This window comes from Penicillium canariense (assembly GCF_028826845.1).
Source record: "Penicillium canariense strain IBT 26290 chromosome Unknown utg000001l_segment0_segment0, whole genome shotgun sequence".
In the NCBI taxonomy this organism is placed as follows: Eukaryota; Fungi; Ascomycota; class Eurotiomycetes; order Eurotiales; family Aspergillaceae; genus Penicillium; species Penicillium canariense.
In genome coordinates, this window is record NW_026622728.1 from 2,954,290 (window position 1) to 2,970,621 (window position 16,332).

Sequence of the window (16,332 nt, forward strand, 5' to 3'; positions counted from 1 at the left end):
CTCAAGATCAAGTGACCGATACTCCAGCTCTGCAATCTCGATACTTGTCCACCTCATTGGACAGGACATCCATCAGACTCTTAATTTACCCTAGCGCCATCTCCCCCTTATCGTCCCACCATCCCGCACGCGGGGGCCAATCCACCAGCCATGGCCGACTGGAGTCCAAGCTGTACGTGCCATGTTTCCACAGAAGTGGTCTCCGCACGCGATTGATTCAGGCTAATCGCTCATTGAACCCTTTAGCGTGGACAACCAAGCCCATCAAGCAGGATGTGGTCTACGAAGATGCCAAGGGCGTGAAAGCGGCTCTTGACGCGCTGCAAAAGCTTCCCCCGTTGGTGACGACACAGGAGGTATATTAATTCAGAACTAAGCAAACCATCGAATGCTCCCCAAATTCTAACAGACTCTCAGATCAACAATCTCAAGAACAGCCTAAGGAATGTCGCTCTGGGCAAAGCTTTTGTCCTGCAAGGTGGTACGTGTCGTGTCACCCGTGCTTCTTATTTTGGTTATTTTAACTGGGACTGACTTCGATCAACAGGCGACTGTGCGGAGTTGTTTGACTACTGTAACCAAGAGATGATTGAGGCCAAGGTCAAGCTACTACTGCAGATGAGCTTGATTCTTATCTGGGGTATGAAACCTGATACTTCCCCCATGGAGAATGCACGAATTGACCTTCGGGTATAGGAGCCAACAAGCCCGTCATCCGCATAGCACGCATTGCTGGACAGTTTGCCAAGTATGTTCTAAAAGACCCTATTAGCTCCACTCCAGTGGAACTAACATTCGCTCCCAGGCCGCGATCCAGCCCAACAGAACTCGTCAATGGAGTTGAGATGCCTTCCTTCCGTGGAGACAACATCAACGGCTTCGCTGCCGATGCCGAGTCCCGAAAGCCAGACCCGTCACGTCTGGTCTCGGCTTACTTCCACTCAGCCGCAACCCTCAATTACATGCGAGCATCCCTCTCCTCCGGCCTTGCAGACTTGCATTCCCCTCTAGACTGGGGTCTTGGCCACGTTATCGCGCCCTCGATCAAGGAGCAGTACTCAAGGACTGTCAATGCCGTCAAGGATGCATTGCGTTTCATGCACACAGTCGGTATCGATAAGGACCGTGGCGTTGAGACAGCAGATATCTACACCAGCCACGAGGGTCTCTCACTAGAGTACGAGCAAAGTCTGACGCGCTTGCTGAAGCACCCGCTCCAGCGTAACTCGAGTACAACTGCCCAGCCGACGTCTGGATTCTACGCTACCTCTGCACACTTCCTCTGGATTGGTGACCGCACGAGGCAGCTTGACGGTGCACATGTCGAGTTCTTCCGCGGCATTGCCAACCCCATTGGCATCAAGATCGGGCCTACCATGGCCGCAGATGAGCTCGTGCGCCTGTTGGATGTCGTCAACCCCAACAAGGAAATCGGCAAGGTTATATTGATCTCACGCTACGGCACTGCGAAGATCGCTCAGTTCCTGCCCGGCCATATCGCCGCCGTGCAGGCTTCCGGCCATATCCCCGTGTGGCAGTGCGACCCCATGCACGGCAACACACAAGCCACCCCGTCGGGCGTGAAGACGCGTCACTTCACTGATATCCTGTCAGAGCTGAAACAGGCACTGGAAATCCACCGCCAGGCTGGCTCTTTCCTGGGGGGTATGCACCTTGAGTTGACTGGGGAGGCTGTGACGGAGTGTGTCGGTGGGGCAGCGGGTCTGACCGAGGATGGGCTTGGAGAGCGGTACACTACCTTCTGTGACCCGCGCCTCAATGAAAAGCAAGCTCTTGAGCTTGCGTTCCTCGTGGCCGGATTCTACCGTAACGAGTCAGAGGAATGAGACGTACAAGATGGCAAGAAAAATGAGCTGAATTTTGGGTGATCTGTGGCAACTTAAAATGATTTCGGATCTGAATGATAAATTATGGGTTATTCATAAATATACTACACTAACGATAGGAAGATGGTTCAAAGCAAGAGACGTGCATTCAACAATGTATACAACAGACCCCGAAATTCTAAAGCAAACCCGGGTATGAAGAGACCCCACCATGCCGAAAGAAAACTCCATCAAAGTCCCCCCATATGTACAGTAGACAAGGACAGATGTATTAAACAAAAGGTATCACAAAGAATCAGACAAAAACAAGATCACCTTCCAAGCGGACTTTGGACAGACGGTTTATAGAAATGACTCTTGCGTCGCGCAGCTTCCATACGAGCCCGCTGTTGACGTCTATACTCTACTTCATCGTCTTCTTCAAAATTGAATATAGGCTTGTCTGACCCCTCAAATAGGCCGCGATTGCTCTGCTTAGGTGGGCAGGACTTCTGGACCAACTGGGCGCGGTGGGAGTGGAAGTAAGGAGTAGCGGGTGACATGCCAATGGCATCGAGGTTGGCAAAGTTGTAGCCCGGAGTTGCAGGAACGTGATAACGATCAGTCTGCTGAGTAGGGGTTGATGGCGCTTCCGCCTGGTAAGTCGGAGGGGTGATCTTTCGGAATCCCTCCATGGCCCCCCAATCAGCACCGCAGCGGCGTCCGCTGGCGGAGGGAGTGGAGTGCTCAGCAATGGGCACGAGAGTGCCATTAACATTGCTCAAGGCGCGGGGCTCCATGCTCTTCCGGCGCTTAGCGCCACCGCGAGGAATGATGGAGCTGTCAACTATATAAGGTGACTCGTCAAGCCACTTGTTATCCCTCTCGCAGCTGTAGCATATGTTAGTCTTATTAATTGTAGAATTACCAGATATAAACTTACTCAAGGACCCAACCAACACCGACCAGTTTCACTAAGCCGCCTGCATGTTTGACCTTTTCCAAAGTACGGAGACCGCCATCCTTGTACACGACGTGGGTTATTCCCACCTTTGATTCTTTGGGATCCACGCCATTTATAGGAGACATGCTCGACTGAGGGTTCCATGACCATGTTTTGACACAACGAGCGCCCATTTGCTGCAAGAGCTCAACAAAAATTCCTGAAGCATCTTCACCTTCAGTAGTATGAACATCCACATGCACGACAGCACCACGAAGCGCCTGCTGGTCGGCACCGCTCCTTCGGCGAGGAGTCTTCCCAGGGCTCGAAGCTAGAGCCGGTGACCGAGGTACTTGAATGTCGGGGAGTTTCCCAGTGGAACGTCTGGGGGTACTGCAACGACGCTTCGGGTTCGGGCTAGGGCTCCTCGAAGGTCGCGGGGCCTTGTGCGGAGAAAAAGTGGGGACACTCTCATTCGCAAACAGGAAGACAGGCTTGCGCATACGGGGGGATGAGCGGGTTTGAGACCTGCTTTCAAGTGACAAACCTCGCTTGCGAGGAAGCTTCAGAGGAGAAACTTCGCCCTCGCCTTTCAGTGGTACCTTAGACACAGTGTGGACAGTCCGGAGGTGATCAATTCTCCTCTGAATGGGAGTGGCAGGTAAAATGAAAGGAGAGTCGCAGTTTTCTTTATCATCATCGCCAGACGGTAGATCTGGGCCTTGATCATGTTCTTCACTCGATTCAGGAGCCGACACAACCTCATGGGGTTGCACTTGCTCAGAACCAAGTTCCTCTGGGTCTGAGAGTTCAGGGTCTTCAAAGATGTCGGTGCGAATTGGCGAGTATGTCATGGAGTGCTCTTCCTCGACTACCGCGGATTCTGGGGTATGAGAAGACAGAGGGGTCATGCAAGCGCCATCGCTGTTCGCCTGAAGAGGCAATTCTTCAAACAGCGGCGGTGTGTTTGCGAGTGGAGTGCGGGAAAGGTCAGGGTAAGAGACATTGTCCTGTGTCGGTGTCGAGCTTTCCACGGCCTTCTCCAAGGGGCCAACAAGCGAAAAAATGCCACGTCGACGTGGTTTGGCCGGCCTAGCTTGAGAGGGTGTATTGGTCTCCCAACTGTCAAACTTCCGGGCCAAAGGCGTAAAGCCAAGATCGACATTGACAAGGGACTTTCGCTTTCCAGAGAAGCTTGGGGTATCGCAGATGGCATGGCTGCTGGGTGAAGGAATCTCAGACTGGGTAGTTTCCAAAAAGCTATCTTCCTCAGCAGCCACGCGTGGGTCGACATTAATGTCGAACAACCAATCCTTCGATTTGGCGCCGTCCTGTTCATGTGAGGATACGAAGGTCAATTCACGAGCGGGAGGGGTAGGAGCCAATGGGGGAATGTGTTGAATTGACGGCTGGGGACTGTCAATTTCTTCAGCCTGGTTGAGCTCATGGGGCGATCCCAGTTGATATGAAATATTGAAGGTTCCGTATGGTACGAGAGCAGGTCCGTTATCTTCCCCCTCATCTCCTTCGCTCTCAGCCTCCTCTTCGTCTGAATGATGAGCGAAACCGGTATCCTCGTATCCATGGTGTTCAGATTCGGCAACCTTGGGTGCAGGTGTAGGTGACAGCACTTCCTCGAGATCAGCTAGACCAAGAGTGGGTTCCGATGGCGAAGGAGAGCACTTTTCGGAATCGTCATGCACGGGATCCATGCGTTCCAACTCTGTAAAGTTGACTTGATCCTCAGGGTTCTCGAAGACTCCCGATGTGGTATATGGTTCGGGAGTCTCTTCCTCATCCACATCCGTTTCTTCCACGGCTTCAACATCGTCCAAAATCAGATCGTGTTCCACTTGTTCTGGGAGGGTTTGGAAAGGCTCCTGGAGTTCTTCCATAGTATTGAAGCAAATTGTCCCAAAATCTTCGGGCTCGTCGCGGATTTCTTCTTGCAGCTCTTGGATTTGCTCGTCGATAGCAGCATCGTCCCAATTACGCTCACAAGTCGCCGTTTCGTTAAAGACATCTTCATCTGGTTCAAGTTCCAAGAGCTCTTCGGTTGCAGGGGTCTCTTGAGGCGAAGGCAATGTAGAGGAACTCCTAGCATAACACTGCAGTTCAATACCGAAGATATCACGAGCCACTTCCTCGACCATCTCGATATCTTTATCAACGGTCATTTCGTCATTCTCGAAGCTCATGGCGGGAGACATGCGTGGCTTGGTATCAGAGAGATGGGGCATTATCGTGGTGTTTTCGCCGCCTGACGTAGAGGCCACCGGATCTCTGGAGGAGAGAAACGAGCTTTTGAAAGGAGATGCAATTCTCTTCGCTGGACTTTGGATAAAAGAGGTCTTGGCAGAGAACGGGGTCGAAGACTTCGCTGGTGACTGAGAGAATGAAGCACCCAGATGGGCTTTCTTGGGCGACATCTTAAGCGGCGAAGATGGACCTTGGCCGAGGTTCGGCACGGAAGCCGACTTGGCATCTTCTCGGAAGAAAAGACCACGGTTGGGTGTATCCCTAAGGGAAAAGTGGAATGGGGATGGCTCGGGTCGTCTGGCGGGGCTTGATATTAAAACCGAGCCGCTGAAGTCCACCGACTTGCCAGGCGGCAATGCCAAGTGACCATTGTCGACAACAGTGTTGCAGCTGCGGTTGGGCGTGAAGTTGATTTTCCTCACGGGGGAGCTCAGGCCAGTAGCTGATGATCCGTGTTTAGGGGTGAGTGGTTTCGGTTCGCCGTTCTCATCGATTAGGCTGGACGCTTTCTTGGGGGTGAAGTTGATCTTGCGGACAGGAGAGCTGAGCCCAGTGTTTTCCAGACCATGTTTCACTGGCGAATGAATGACCAACTTCACGGGGCTCTTGAAATCGTCCTTAGCTGCGCTCAATTCATCTTCTTCGCCATCGGAGCTAGCATATGCTGCTAGTGATTTGGCCACCTGCTTGTCCTTCTTGGGCGACAGTGGCTTGACAACGTCCTTGTTGGCTGCTGCGGGCTTTCGTCCACGGCCGGCTGTGGCCGCAGCATTGCGCATTGGCGTCGCTCCCAGGCCAGCCTTGCCAACACCCTTTGTAGGAGCCTTCCTACGCCCAGTGACAGGAGCAGTCAGTTCTTCTTCCTGCTCTTCAGATTCTGAGTCAGACGGCTCTTGGAAAGTCACGGTTTTCTTCTTGGCAGGACCGCGCAGGATATTCGATCGTATATTCATAGAGTTGGTGGCAATACGGATATGCTTGGCAATAGCGTTTTCAGGGACTGGCTCAGGGTCAGCTACCTTTCGAGTGGTTTTCCGAGTGGTAGCCGTTGTCTTCGACGCGGTGGCTCCCTTTGGTCGCCCTCGAGGCTTGGGAGCTGTCTCGGGTTTTGAAGCTGTGGCCGTCTCTGATAATGTATTCTTCCTCGGTCGACCAACGCGTTTCTTCACTGGCTCTGTCTTGGCAACCCCATCTTCGACTTCATCGCTATCGGCGATTGCGTTTTGGGGAGTTGGCGCCAGCGTCGCCTTCTTGGCGCGGGCTGTTGAGGATTTGGTTTCGACGCGGGCAGCCGGCCGTCCACGGGGTCGCACAGGCTTCTCGTCATGCTCCTTCATCATCATCCCAAGCTCGTCCTCGGTATCGTCTGAGTCCATTTCGACAATCGGCGCCGTGTTTTTCCTGGCGGTAGTCGATTTTGTGACGCCTCTCTTCGTCGACTCTGCCACAACCTTGGCTTTGGAGCTTGCAGTGGTCTTGGTCACCGTCGATCGAGGTACCGTGCGGGTCCCCCGCTTGACAGGGGATGGTGGGAGGACAGCTGCGCGTGCCATGGCGGCAAGGGAAAAGCTTGTGTCGTGATTATTATTGTTGCGCGTATTGATGTCGATGTTGTCGTATGTCGTTTTAACGTTGTCGGTAATGTGATGCACTCATGACGGGTCGATCGCGTCGGGGCGGTGTCTCGGTCGCGGTTGCCCAATGTTGTCGGAAACGCACTAGATTGCAGGTCAAAATAGTCGGGTGGAGTGTGTTTGGGCAAACCTTGGGGGCCCGCACGGTTTCCATGGTAACTACCACGTGACGTGCTATGATCTGCACCGGGCTCACAACACAACAATAGTTCCAACTGGGCAGCGGTTTACTCGTGGGTCAATCGTACCTAACCAAGTCTTTGACTTTGTGGAATCGAGAGCTTATTCATGACTTTTGGGCTCAGGCAGGTTGCATAAAGTGTCTCGTCTTAGTGTAACTTATCTAGCGCAATAGACATATATCGAGGAAGGTCAAGCTGATGGAAAATCCGCAGTCAATGATAGATGGGATTCAAACAATTGAATGATCATCCCGGGTCCCACCTATTTCCCCTCTCACTCGTCTTCAGCTAGTAAGGTTACTACCTACTTAAATATGCCGCTGCCGTCGCTCATGACAGACACCCACATTGATAGGGTAGGGTAATGGGATACGATCGACACCTAAGCCTTCATCTCACTCGTCAAGTCTGCCGAGCTAATTCTAGTTTACATATCTCGGGTTAAATGGAAGTCCTGCATGATGTCTCCGGTCCCTCCGGGTTCTTGTTACTGACCCAAAATATTGGGACAAACTACCTAGAGATGGGCCATTTCCATCCTGTCTGATAACAGCACCAAGCGCCCAAGAAGGGGGAATGTTCGAGCTGTGGACGCCTACGGCTCTTTCCACTGACTTTTGACAGCGCCAGGAATCTTTGAAGCAATTATCGCAGCCCTAGTGAGCCTCTACCAGTGCCGCTCCCAAATCCTTGAATCAGTCAAAAGTGAGGCCCAGCGCACGGTGAATACACCTGAGGAAGACTGTTCAAAAGATAAGCAGACCAAAAAAGTGCCTACTGTCGCTTCGAGGCGGAGGGGCTTGAAAGTCCGATCTAGCTGAACACAAGGACAAAAATACTGTTAAATCAACAATATACAGGTAGATAAATAGGCCCGTAATAGCCTGTCCACACCACAATTGTATCCGGAGCTTGCTTCCGGAACATTTGAGCCAGGAAGAGGGACAGGGCAGATGGCTGCTAGGATGGGGGGAGATTGAAGGCAACGGACGTGGACAGTATCTGGCCAGGGAAACTTTGGTCTATTTTAGCGGCATTGCCACATCAATTCGAACTACATGCAAGCTCCTTGATAGGGTGGCTAGGGCTCTTCACATAATCTCAAATTCAAATATGCATACGCACAGGCCAGCAGTATTCTCGACATGCGCGTAGTCCGATCGGGTTATCCGGTCTCCCAATGGGGTGATAAGCGCTCAGAAACGTGGGGGTACATTCCGTAGAAACAAGGCGAAAGGAGACTGTAGCGCCCTTCTGAAAATAAGAAGCATACTGTACGAATAAATAACAGCACAATTAATGACTATTTGCAATTAAGGTGGATAGTGTCAAGGTCCATGCTCATAGTCCAGAGTAGACTACCAATGTTGACCAGGCAAGCAGACCCTGGGCAGACTCTATTTCATCCCGATCAACATCGGCCAGAGTCACGCGGACCACCTACGAGGGATCCCGCGGCACCACAAAATGGCCAAGACCGGCGTTCTCACACCCATCAGACCGGGAAAATTCCTCGTGCCTGCCGCGGGCAATTCTCGTTGGCCATCGCACTGGGCGGCTCGGGCCCCGGGCCGGACGGGACTAGGGAACGAGGGGGGACGAGATGTGAAGCGTGGAAACAGGGCAAGGATATCAGTCAAGCATGGGGGCACAGACCACTGATCTCGAAGATCTAGATCCCGACGAGGTCCAGACCGGACGAGGTTCATTAGCGGTGTGAGCTGTGAGCTGTGAAATGTCCTATCGATCGCCACTGCGAGATAAACATGCAGGGCGTGAAGAGACTGGCCACGCAGACGAACATTCTAGAAGGCCGGGGTGCCAATGTTTATTGCGGTTTAGGTGGTGCTTGGAGCTCACGAGAAGCAGGGTGGAACTGGCTGGCCTCGGATTTGCCTGAACGGGCAAGTACATGGGGCTCGCCATGGGCGCGGCAGCAGGCTTTGCTGGTCACACGGGCATCTGATACAGCGGCGAAGGGCATCTCCGATACGCCTCTGCTAATTTGCTATTTTGGTAATTTGGAGGTGGGCCAGGTCGGTGGAGGTTATCGGACTCTGCAAAGAGAGTGATGTTGCATTGGGTTCTCATAGAGTGGAAGTACCTGAAGCGGGGGTTCGCAGTACTCAATCGGGACCGTATACTTTGCTATCTCGACTTCTATCGCAGCTCCCAATCAGCCGAAGGCACAGTGATCTGGATAAAAATTTGGATCGATGGGAAAATCACCCCTAGATCCCTGCGAGATCGCTGGAATGCGCCATTGACTTTTTCTTTCCAGCCAGGCACCAGACAGAAGCCAGCCTGGAGGCACAGCCCGCGAATGCGAGCACATGACCCGAATATTCTTCGATCTGCGAGGGGCGGAAGGGGCGTTTGTGTGGGCCGTCTTCCCCGGAGAAAGGAGGTCACCTGAACCCGGGCAGCCACTGCCGGGGTGAGGCCGGCTTGCCCAAAACAGACATCCGATCTGGTGTACCTTCGACCCCGTCCTCCTCGACTGCTCATTCGATCGATTCTGTGGCAAAATGACCAGAGGAAATATCATAGTAACCAGGATAAGTGCCAGATGGCCACCATTTCACTCTCTATTACATCAACAGTCGTAAGAATCTAGGAGGAGTGATGTGCGCCATCCTGTTATGCTGGGAGTTCGTAAGGTTGTTCTTTGGCCGTAACGAGTGTACTCCGGACTTCGATTGTCGCCACGGCCGTTTAAGCTGTGCCAACGCGCCCACACATTCCGCGGGGGTCCAGACCCGAGTCCACTCACGATGCCCACGCCAGTCTGGATTACCCGTTTGGGCCAGTTCGCCAATTTCTGCGTGTTCACGAGACCTTCGCTGGCCGGGGAACCCCCCCCCTCGGCCCTCCGTTCGATGATGAGTCTGGGCAAGACGGCGCCGGAGGGATACCACGGCATCGTGAGTCGTCTGTTTCCCAGATTTTTTATTATTTAAAGGCGGCCCTGCTCAGTCCATGGTAGTTTCTCTCATCAAACACACTGTATTCTTCTCGTGAACTTAATATCTTAATTGCCTCTCGACGACGTTTACACCCAACACTTCGACCCTGGTTCATATCCCTCCTACCTTCATCTTCTCTTAATACTTGATCTCTATCCTATTTCTTTTTTTCATTTAATCACCCATCACCTACCACGATGTCCGTCTCCATCGAAACCAGCGAGGTTCCCTCCGCCCCCATGGCTGCCCAGCCCGTCCTGATGGGCCAGCAGTCGCGCATGCCCGAGTTCAGTCTCGCTGGCAAGGTGGTCTGCGTCTCGGGCGCCGGCCGTGGCCTGGGTCTGACCCAGACAGAGGCCCTGCTGGAGGCCGGTGCGAAGGTGTACGCTCTCGACCGTCTGGAAGAGCCGGTATGTTAAAACTCATCTACGATCTCTCGTCCGTCTCTAATACAAGGCACGACAGGCGGCCGAATTCGCCCAGATTCAGCAGAAGGCAAAGGAGCTGGGCACTGAGCTACACTACCGTCGCATTGATGTGCGTGACACCGAGCTGCTCAACAGTGTGATTGAGGCCATTGCCAACACCGAGGGTCGCATGGACGGCCTGGTCGCCGCGGCGGGCATCCAGCAGGAGACCCCAGCACTGGAGTACTCGGCCAAGGATAGCAACACCATGTTCGAGGTCAACGTGACGGGGGTGTTTATGACAGCGCAGGCGGTGGCCAAGCAGATGATTCGCTTTGGCAACGGAGGCAGTATCGCCATGATCGCCAGTATGAGCGGCACTATTGCCAATCGCGTATGTTCCCAGTGTTTCCTCCTTCTCTTTATACCTGTTGGGGACGGTCTGATCCCGCGTGTCCATACGGAGCCCAACCCACCACCCTCCCAAGACCTCCCCTTCCCCGCCTTTTTACCCTTTCCATCCCCACATTTTGCATTTGCCCCCGCGGATCCCGCCTCCACTCGACTAACACGCCTCTTCACCCCAGGGTCTCATCTGCCCCGCCTACAACGCCAGCAAGGCGGCCGTCATCCAGCTGGGCCGTAACCTGGCCGCCGAGTGGGGTCAGTACAACATCCGCGTCAACACCATCTCCCCCGGCTATATCGTCACCGCTATGGTCGAGAAGCTGTTCGTTGACTTCCCTGAGCGCCGCGACCAGTGGCCCAAGGAGAACATGCTGGGCCGTCTGTCGCGCCCGGAGGAATATCGCGGCGCTGCGGTGTTCCTGCTTAGTGACGCCAGCAGCTTCATGACGGGCAGCGACCTGCGCATGGACGGCGGCCATGCCGCGTGGTAAATGGCAAATGCGCAATAGGCCGGAGTGGTGGAGAGTTGACGAATTGTAATCAATGATCATTGATGACGCGGGTCCGTGCTGGCTCTGGGGGGACGGAACCCGGTTCTCATTTGCATGGCGTTGTGCTTTCTATTTCTATTTCTATTTCTATTTCTATGTTTAAGCGTGGGGGTTTGACCATCGTTTTTGAGTCTGGGTTTGAGTTCGACGGGCACTAATTTTCTGGGCGACATTTTCTTCGGATGCTTTTGTTGATAATAGCGACTCTTTGGCTTGGAAAATTCTGTCTCGCCTTTTGTCATATTGATTAGACTCATATTGATCGCTCGAGTTAATGCACCCTCCGATGTGATCTGACCCACTCACCCACTCCTTGACAGATCGGCTCCACAGTGACAAAGTCCTAATCCTGGGGAGGCCCGTCCTCGCACGAGCTGCAGTAGCGTGTCCTCCGTTCTCGTAGCCGGGTCAGTTGAGTGCATACATGCTCGTAATCCCCCATCCCACCCGATCCGCATGTTCGCATTCCCCCCGAAGCCCATCGCACCGACATCTGCTTTCGCCTGTTCTGTCCAGTGACATGCAAACACATCGGACAGTTCTCGGAGGAGTGCACCGTTGTCTCGCATTCACGCATGACCCCCGCCGATCAACCTCTCGCAGTCTATGATGTCTGCCACGCCCAGTCCTCGACCAGGGAATTCGCCCCACACCATTCGTACTCGCCCAAGGATGGGATGAGCTGGCGATGCAAGGGCTACGGCCTACAGTCCATTTTCACCTGGCCTTCGGATGCGTTTGTTTTGGCTGTCGTGGCGAGTTATGGGCGGGAAGATAAAATTCACTGAAGTGCCTGCGGTGGGTATTTAGGGGCTGAGTCTGGAGTATTTCATGTGGTGGATGGGAGAGCTGGTGAAGTCATGACGGGACACCGAACCGCGCGGCATGCCCTGATTCTGGTACACACGACACGACACGCCAAGAGAAACCGTGAAGAGGTGCGCCCTGGTTCGGTCTCCACGAGCAAGTGCAAATGCTAAGCGACCAGTCGAGCAGCTGGGCCGTGCTCGTGATTGAATAGGTTGGATGGACGTCGCACACGAGCGATTTCCCGGTTGCGCTTCTCCGAACTACTCCCTCGCATTGGCGGACCGCCTGGGGATGCCCGACCACGCGGATAGTTGCAGCTCAAGGACCTCTTCAGGCGACTCTTGATCCCGGTGAGGTTGGAGCTGGTCCTTCCTGGGACTGGTTAGGGAGGCCCCTCACGAGACGAGGTATCCTGAGGTTATTGAGAGGGAGAGAACTGAAAGGGTGCCGACTACGGGAGCGGGTTGCCACCCAGGGGCATGGGCGGCGGTCTCCGGTGGATTGGGACACTGACTGACTCGGGCTTTGACTGGTTTCTGTAGCCCGGACGGTGGTCGCCACACACAGGAGCAAGCATGACACACAGGATGCAGTTTACTAAGGTCATAATCATGCGGGATCGACATATCAGATTTCCCCTTTCTCTCGACGATAACAATGATGCAGTCCTACTGGTAGGAAGTGTCCTACAGCCCCAGCGTCGCAATGGGGGCTACCGCACAGACTAGGATCTGGACCCCTAGCCGATTCAGATTGCCACGCCACTTTTTCCACCATCCTCGGCGTAACGATGAGGCGTCTCTCGACGATGGGTGGCCAATCCCATCGGGCTCCCGTCCCAGATCTGTCGAGGTTTTCGCTCAGGAGTTTCTCGATAGGGAAGCGCGACTGGATGACAGCTACGATTTCTGCCGAGGCAGGTCTTGGCGTCTTGGCACGGGACTGCTCTTCTAGAAGGCTTCTTTCTAGTTTCTGCATCTGCAGCCGTCTCTCATCGGGGGTGCTCTATGATTCGTGTGATAAAACTGGGAATCAGCACGCTGTGAATGGACGATGCATCCGCCACCGAGCAGGGTTGTCCTGCTGTCAGATGGTCAGGTTGATATGCGGGTGGTAGTGGCAATGGTCGGATATCACCGTAGAAGCAGAAAGCAGAGATAAGTAGGTGCGCAAGTGGGGCCGCTCACTTGCATGCCAAATTGCCCAGGAGACCAACCAGACTTCGTACGGGCCAGACCACTCATGTTACAGAAATTAGCATCCACTCATGGAACCCCCATCTACTGCCAAGCCAAACCTACGTCCAAGCCAACGGCCCAGGCCACGAGGTGCGCGCGAGGAGTCTAAAAATCACCCAGCGGAACCCTGCAAGTGAACGATAAGCAAAAGCCAAGCAAATCCAAGCCTGCTCAAGCCTTTCCAGGAGGTCTGTGTGTTCGCCTCCTCCGTCGGACGTCCCGAACTTCTTCCGTTCGTGTGATCATCCCATCCTGAGACTATGTCTCGTCACGTCTCGCGAGTTCGATTCAAGTCACCTCCCCGCCACCGCCAGATGGATACCCCGGGGAATTTCCATTGCCAGGATGCTACTAGCCCCTGGCGGCCCCCGTAGCCGAGGCTCGCCTCACGCCCCTGGCGGCACTTTAGGTTAAGCTTCCGGCCGGGAATTGGCATTGGGAGGTCGCAGCCCCCCTGCCAGCCACTCACAGGGGATAGGGTGGATGTTGCGCAACCATAGTTACATGGCACGGGATGGTTGCATCCACCAGCCACTCCTTAGTGCGGGTGTGCGTGCAAGCTCTGGCGAGCTGGATCGGGCGTGCTCATTCGTTGCACGCTGAGCCTTATCTGCCAGCCACGGACATCTTCCCCGTTGCAGTATAGTGCCCCTGGAGGAGTCTGGGGTAAACACGGTCTTGCCTGGTATACGCGGTAATTTCTCATTTCTCCCATTTCGCCTGCCCACCTCGCGCAAGTGCCGTGGACTCGGCTGAGTCCTCTGCAGGCGAAACTCCGTACGGTAAGTTCCGGGTTTGCAGTAGTTCGCTCTGGTTGGCAGTCAACCAGCGCCTGGTGCGGAATCTATAAGAGCTCGCCTTCTCTCACTTCTTCCCCCTTCCTCTGCACGTCCCTTCTCTCCTCCCTCCTCACCGTCCCTCCCCTCCTGTCCCCAGTGCAGGCCTTCATCATGGCGACTGCGGATGTAACCCCCTCGTCCCATTCCTCGGAGATCCAGGAGACCGACCGTGCTGCGACCATGAAGGGCGATGAGTTTGTCGACCCAGGCCGCCCCGAGAAGAGCCTCGTTTCTGCCTCATATAACCTCCAACTCGGCGACGAGGACCCTACCGAGGAGGAACTGCACGGGCCGAGCGCGTTGCGCCGTGTGTCGGCCCCGATTCCGTGGGCCGTTTACACTGTCGCCTTTGTCGAACTGTGCGAGCGCTTCTCTTACTATGGCACCCAGGTTTTGTGTATGTCGTCTCATATGTTTCCGAGTGGGGTATCTGATCCTAACGTGCGCCTTAGATTCCAACTTCGTGAACCATTCGTTGCCTCAGATCAATGGCCCTCCCGGCTCGCACCATAACACTGGTGCTGGTGGTGGGAGCGCCCAGGGTGTATCGGGAGCGCTGGGCCAGGGCGTTCAGACTGCGAACGGGATCAACACGTTCAACACTTTCTGGTGCTACGTGATTCCTTTGTTCAGCGCCTACGTCGCCGACGAGTACTGGGGACGATACAAGACCATTTGCTGGGCGATTGGTTTCGCCATTATTGGTCATATTATCCTGGTTATCTCTGCGATCCCCCCGGTGATCACCAACACCTCGGCTTGCTTTGGCGTCTTCATGCTGGGTGTCATCGTCATGGGTTTCGGTACCGGCGGTTTTAAACCCAACATTTCTGCCCTGGTCGTCGAACAGATTCCGGACGTGAACCTGAAGGTGCGCACCCTGCCCTCCGGGGAGCGGGTTGTCATCGACCCGACCATCACCCAGAGTCGTATCTACCACTACTTCTACCTGTTCATCAACATCGGCGCGCTGATCGGCCAGATCGGTATGGCCTACGCCGAGAAGTATGTCGGTTTCTGGCTGGCATACCTGCTGCCGACGCTGATGTTCTTGACCACTCCCTTGGTGATGTGGTGGGGGCGCAAGCGCTACCGCCAGTCTCCTCCCCAGGGCTCCGTGACCTCCAAGGCGGTCCGGGTGTTCTTGTACGCGCTGCGAGACCGGTGGCACTGGAACCCCATCAAGTTCTGGAAGCGCAGCCACGATGGCACCCTCTGGGAAGCCGCGAAGCCATCCAACATTCCGCCGCACCTGCGCCCCGCCTGGATGACCTTCGATGATGCATGGGTGGATGAGGTGCGCCGTGGCTTCGCCGCCTGCGCCGTCTTCTGCTACTACCCGCTGTACTGGGTCGCCTACGGCCAGCTGACGAACAACCTGACCGCGCAAGCCGGAACAATGACGCTGAATGGGGTCCCCAACGACGTGGTGAACAACCTCGACCCCTTCGCGCTGATCATCTTCATCCCAATCTGTGACAGCTTCTTGTACCCCGGCTTGCGCAAGATGGGCATCCAGTTCACCGCCATCAAGAAAATCACCACCGGCTTCATGCTCGCCGCGCTAGCCATGGTCTGGTCCGCCGTGATCCAGCACTACATCTACAAGAAGTCGCCGTGTGGCTATGACGCGAACAACTGCTACGCCGATGACGGCAGCGTCATCCCCGCGCCCATCAACGTCTGGGCGCAAACAGGCGCGTACGTGCTCATTGCACTGTCCGAGATCTTCGCCTCCATCACCTCCCTTGAGTACGCGTACTCCAAGGCCCCGCGGAACATGCGCTCCCTCATCCAGGCCATCTCGCTCTTCACCAACGCCATCTCCGCCGCCATCGCCGAGGCGCTGAACCCGCTGTCCAGCGATCCTCTGCTGGTCTGGAACTATGGCGTGTTCGCTGTTATCGCGGGTGTGGGTGGTTTGCTGTTTATTGTGCAGTTCTGGAGTCTGGACAAGGAAGAAGATGCACTGAACAACTTGCCTGAGGGCCACGTCGAGGCTGACCTTAAGGGCGCGCAGGGCATGCTAGAGGCAGCTGAGATCGGGCCTGTGAAGGGGTAAGGTGTGATGTGTGGCATCTCGCCTGTTCAATTTTTTAGATCTTTTTTTTTTTTTTTAATAATTTTCCCTTCTCTTTCTATGAGTTTTGGGCCTGTCGCGGACGTTTGATTCATGATATCCATGCTGAGGTCTGAGATGAGGAAATGCTTAATGATTCAATACTAATATCATACATGCATTATGATTTAACTCGTAATTTTATTTACA

General features: G+C 54.5%; 5 protein-coding genes across 5 annotated transcripts; 4 read left to right on the forward strand and 1 right to left on the reverse strand.

Annotated features, from left to right (window-relative positions):
* Nucleotides 1-150: 150 nt before the first annotated feature.
* Nucleotides 151-1,847, forward strand: N7482_001033 (3-deoxy-7-phosphoheptulonate synthase class II; the record flags this gene model as incomplete). The annotated part of the gene is made up of 6 exons (XM_056683158.1): nucleotides 151-172; nucleotides 247-356; nucleotides 418-481; nucleotides 548-640; nucleotides 697-748; nucleotides 806-1,847. 6 exons carry the CDS (start codon nucleotides 151-153, stop codon nucleotides 1,845-1,847), a joined length of 1,383 nt encoding a protein of 460 aa, XP_056546764.1.
* A 311-nt stretch (nucleotides 1,848-2,158) lies between these two features.
* On the reverse strand, nucleotides 2,159-6,581 carry N7482_001034 (uncharacterized protein; the record flags this gene model as incomplete). The annotated part of the gene is made up of 2 exons (XM_056683159.1): nucleotides 2,159-2,717; nucleotides 2,770-6,581. The coding sequence occupies 2 exons, from the start codon at nucleotides 6,579-6,581 to the stop codon at nucleotides 2,159-2,161; spliced, it is 4,371 nt and encodes a 1,456-aa protein (XP_056546765.1).
* A 2,029-nt stretch (nucleotides 6,582-8,610) lies between these two features.
* Nucleotides 8,611-8,916, forward strand: N7482_001035 (uncharacterized protein; the record flags this gene model as incomplete). Its single annotated transcript, XM_056683160.1, has 1 exon — nucleotides 8,611-8,916. One exon carries the CDS (start codon nucleotides 8,611-8,613, stop codon nucleotides 8,914-8,916), a length of 306 nt encoding a protein of 101 aa, XP_056546766.1.
* A 1,091-nt stretch (nucleotides 8,917-10,007) lies between these two features.
* On the forward strand, nucleotides 10,008-11,116 carry N7482_001036 (putative short chain dehydrogenase; the record flags this gene model as incomplete). The annotated part of the gene is made up of 3 exons (XM_056683161.1): nucleotides 10,008-10,220; nucleotides 10,276-10,611; nucleotides 10,805-11,116. 3 exons carry the CDS (start codon nucleotides 10,008-10,010, stop codon nucleotides 11,114-11,116), a joined length of 861 nt encoding a protein of 286 aa, XP_056546767.1.
* Nucleotides 11,117-14,174: 3,058 nt separating this feature from the next.
* N7482_001037 (uncharacterized protein) lies at nucleotides 14,175-16,125 on the forward strand (the record flags this gene model as incomplete). The annotated part of the gene is made up of 2 exons (XM_056683162.1): nucleotides 14,175-14,460; nucleotides 14,516-16,125. The coding sequence occupies 2 exons, from the start codon at nucleotides 14,175-14,177 to the stop codon at nucleotides 16,123-16,125; spliced, it is 1,896 nt and encodes a 631-aa protein (XP_056546768.1).
* Between the last annotated feature and the right edge of the window lie 207 nt (nucleotides 16,126-16,332).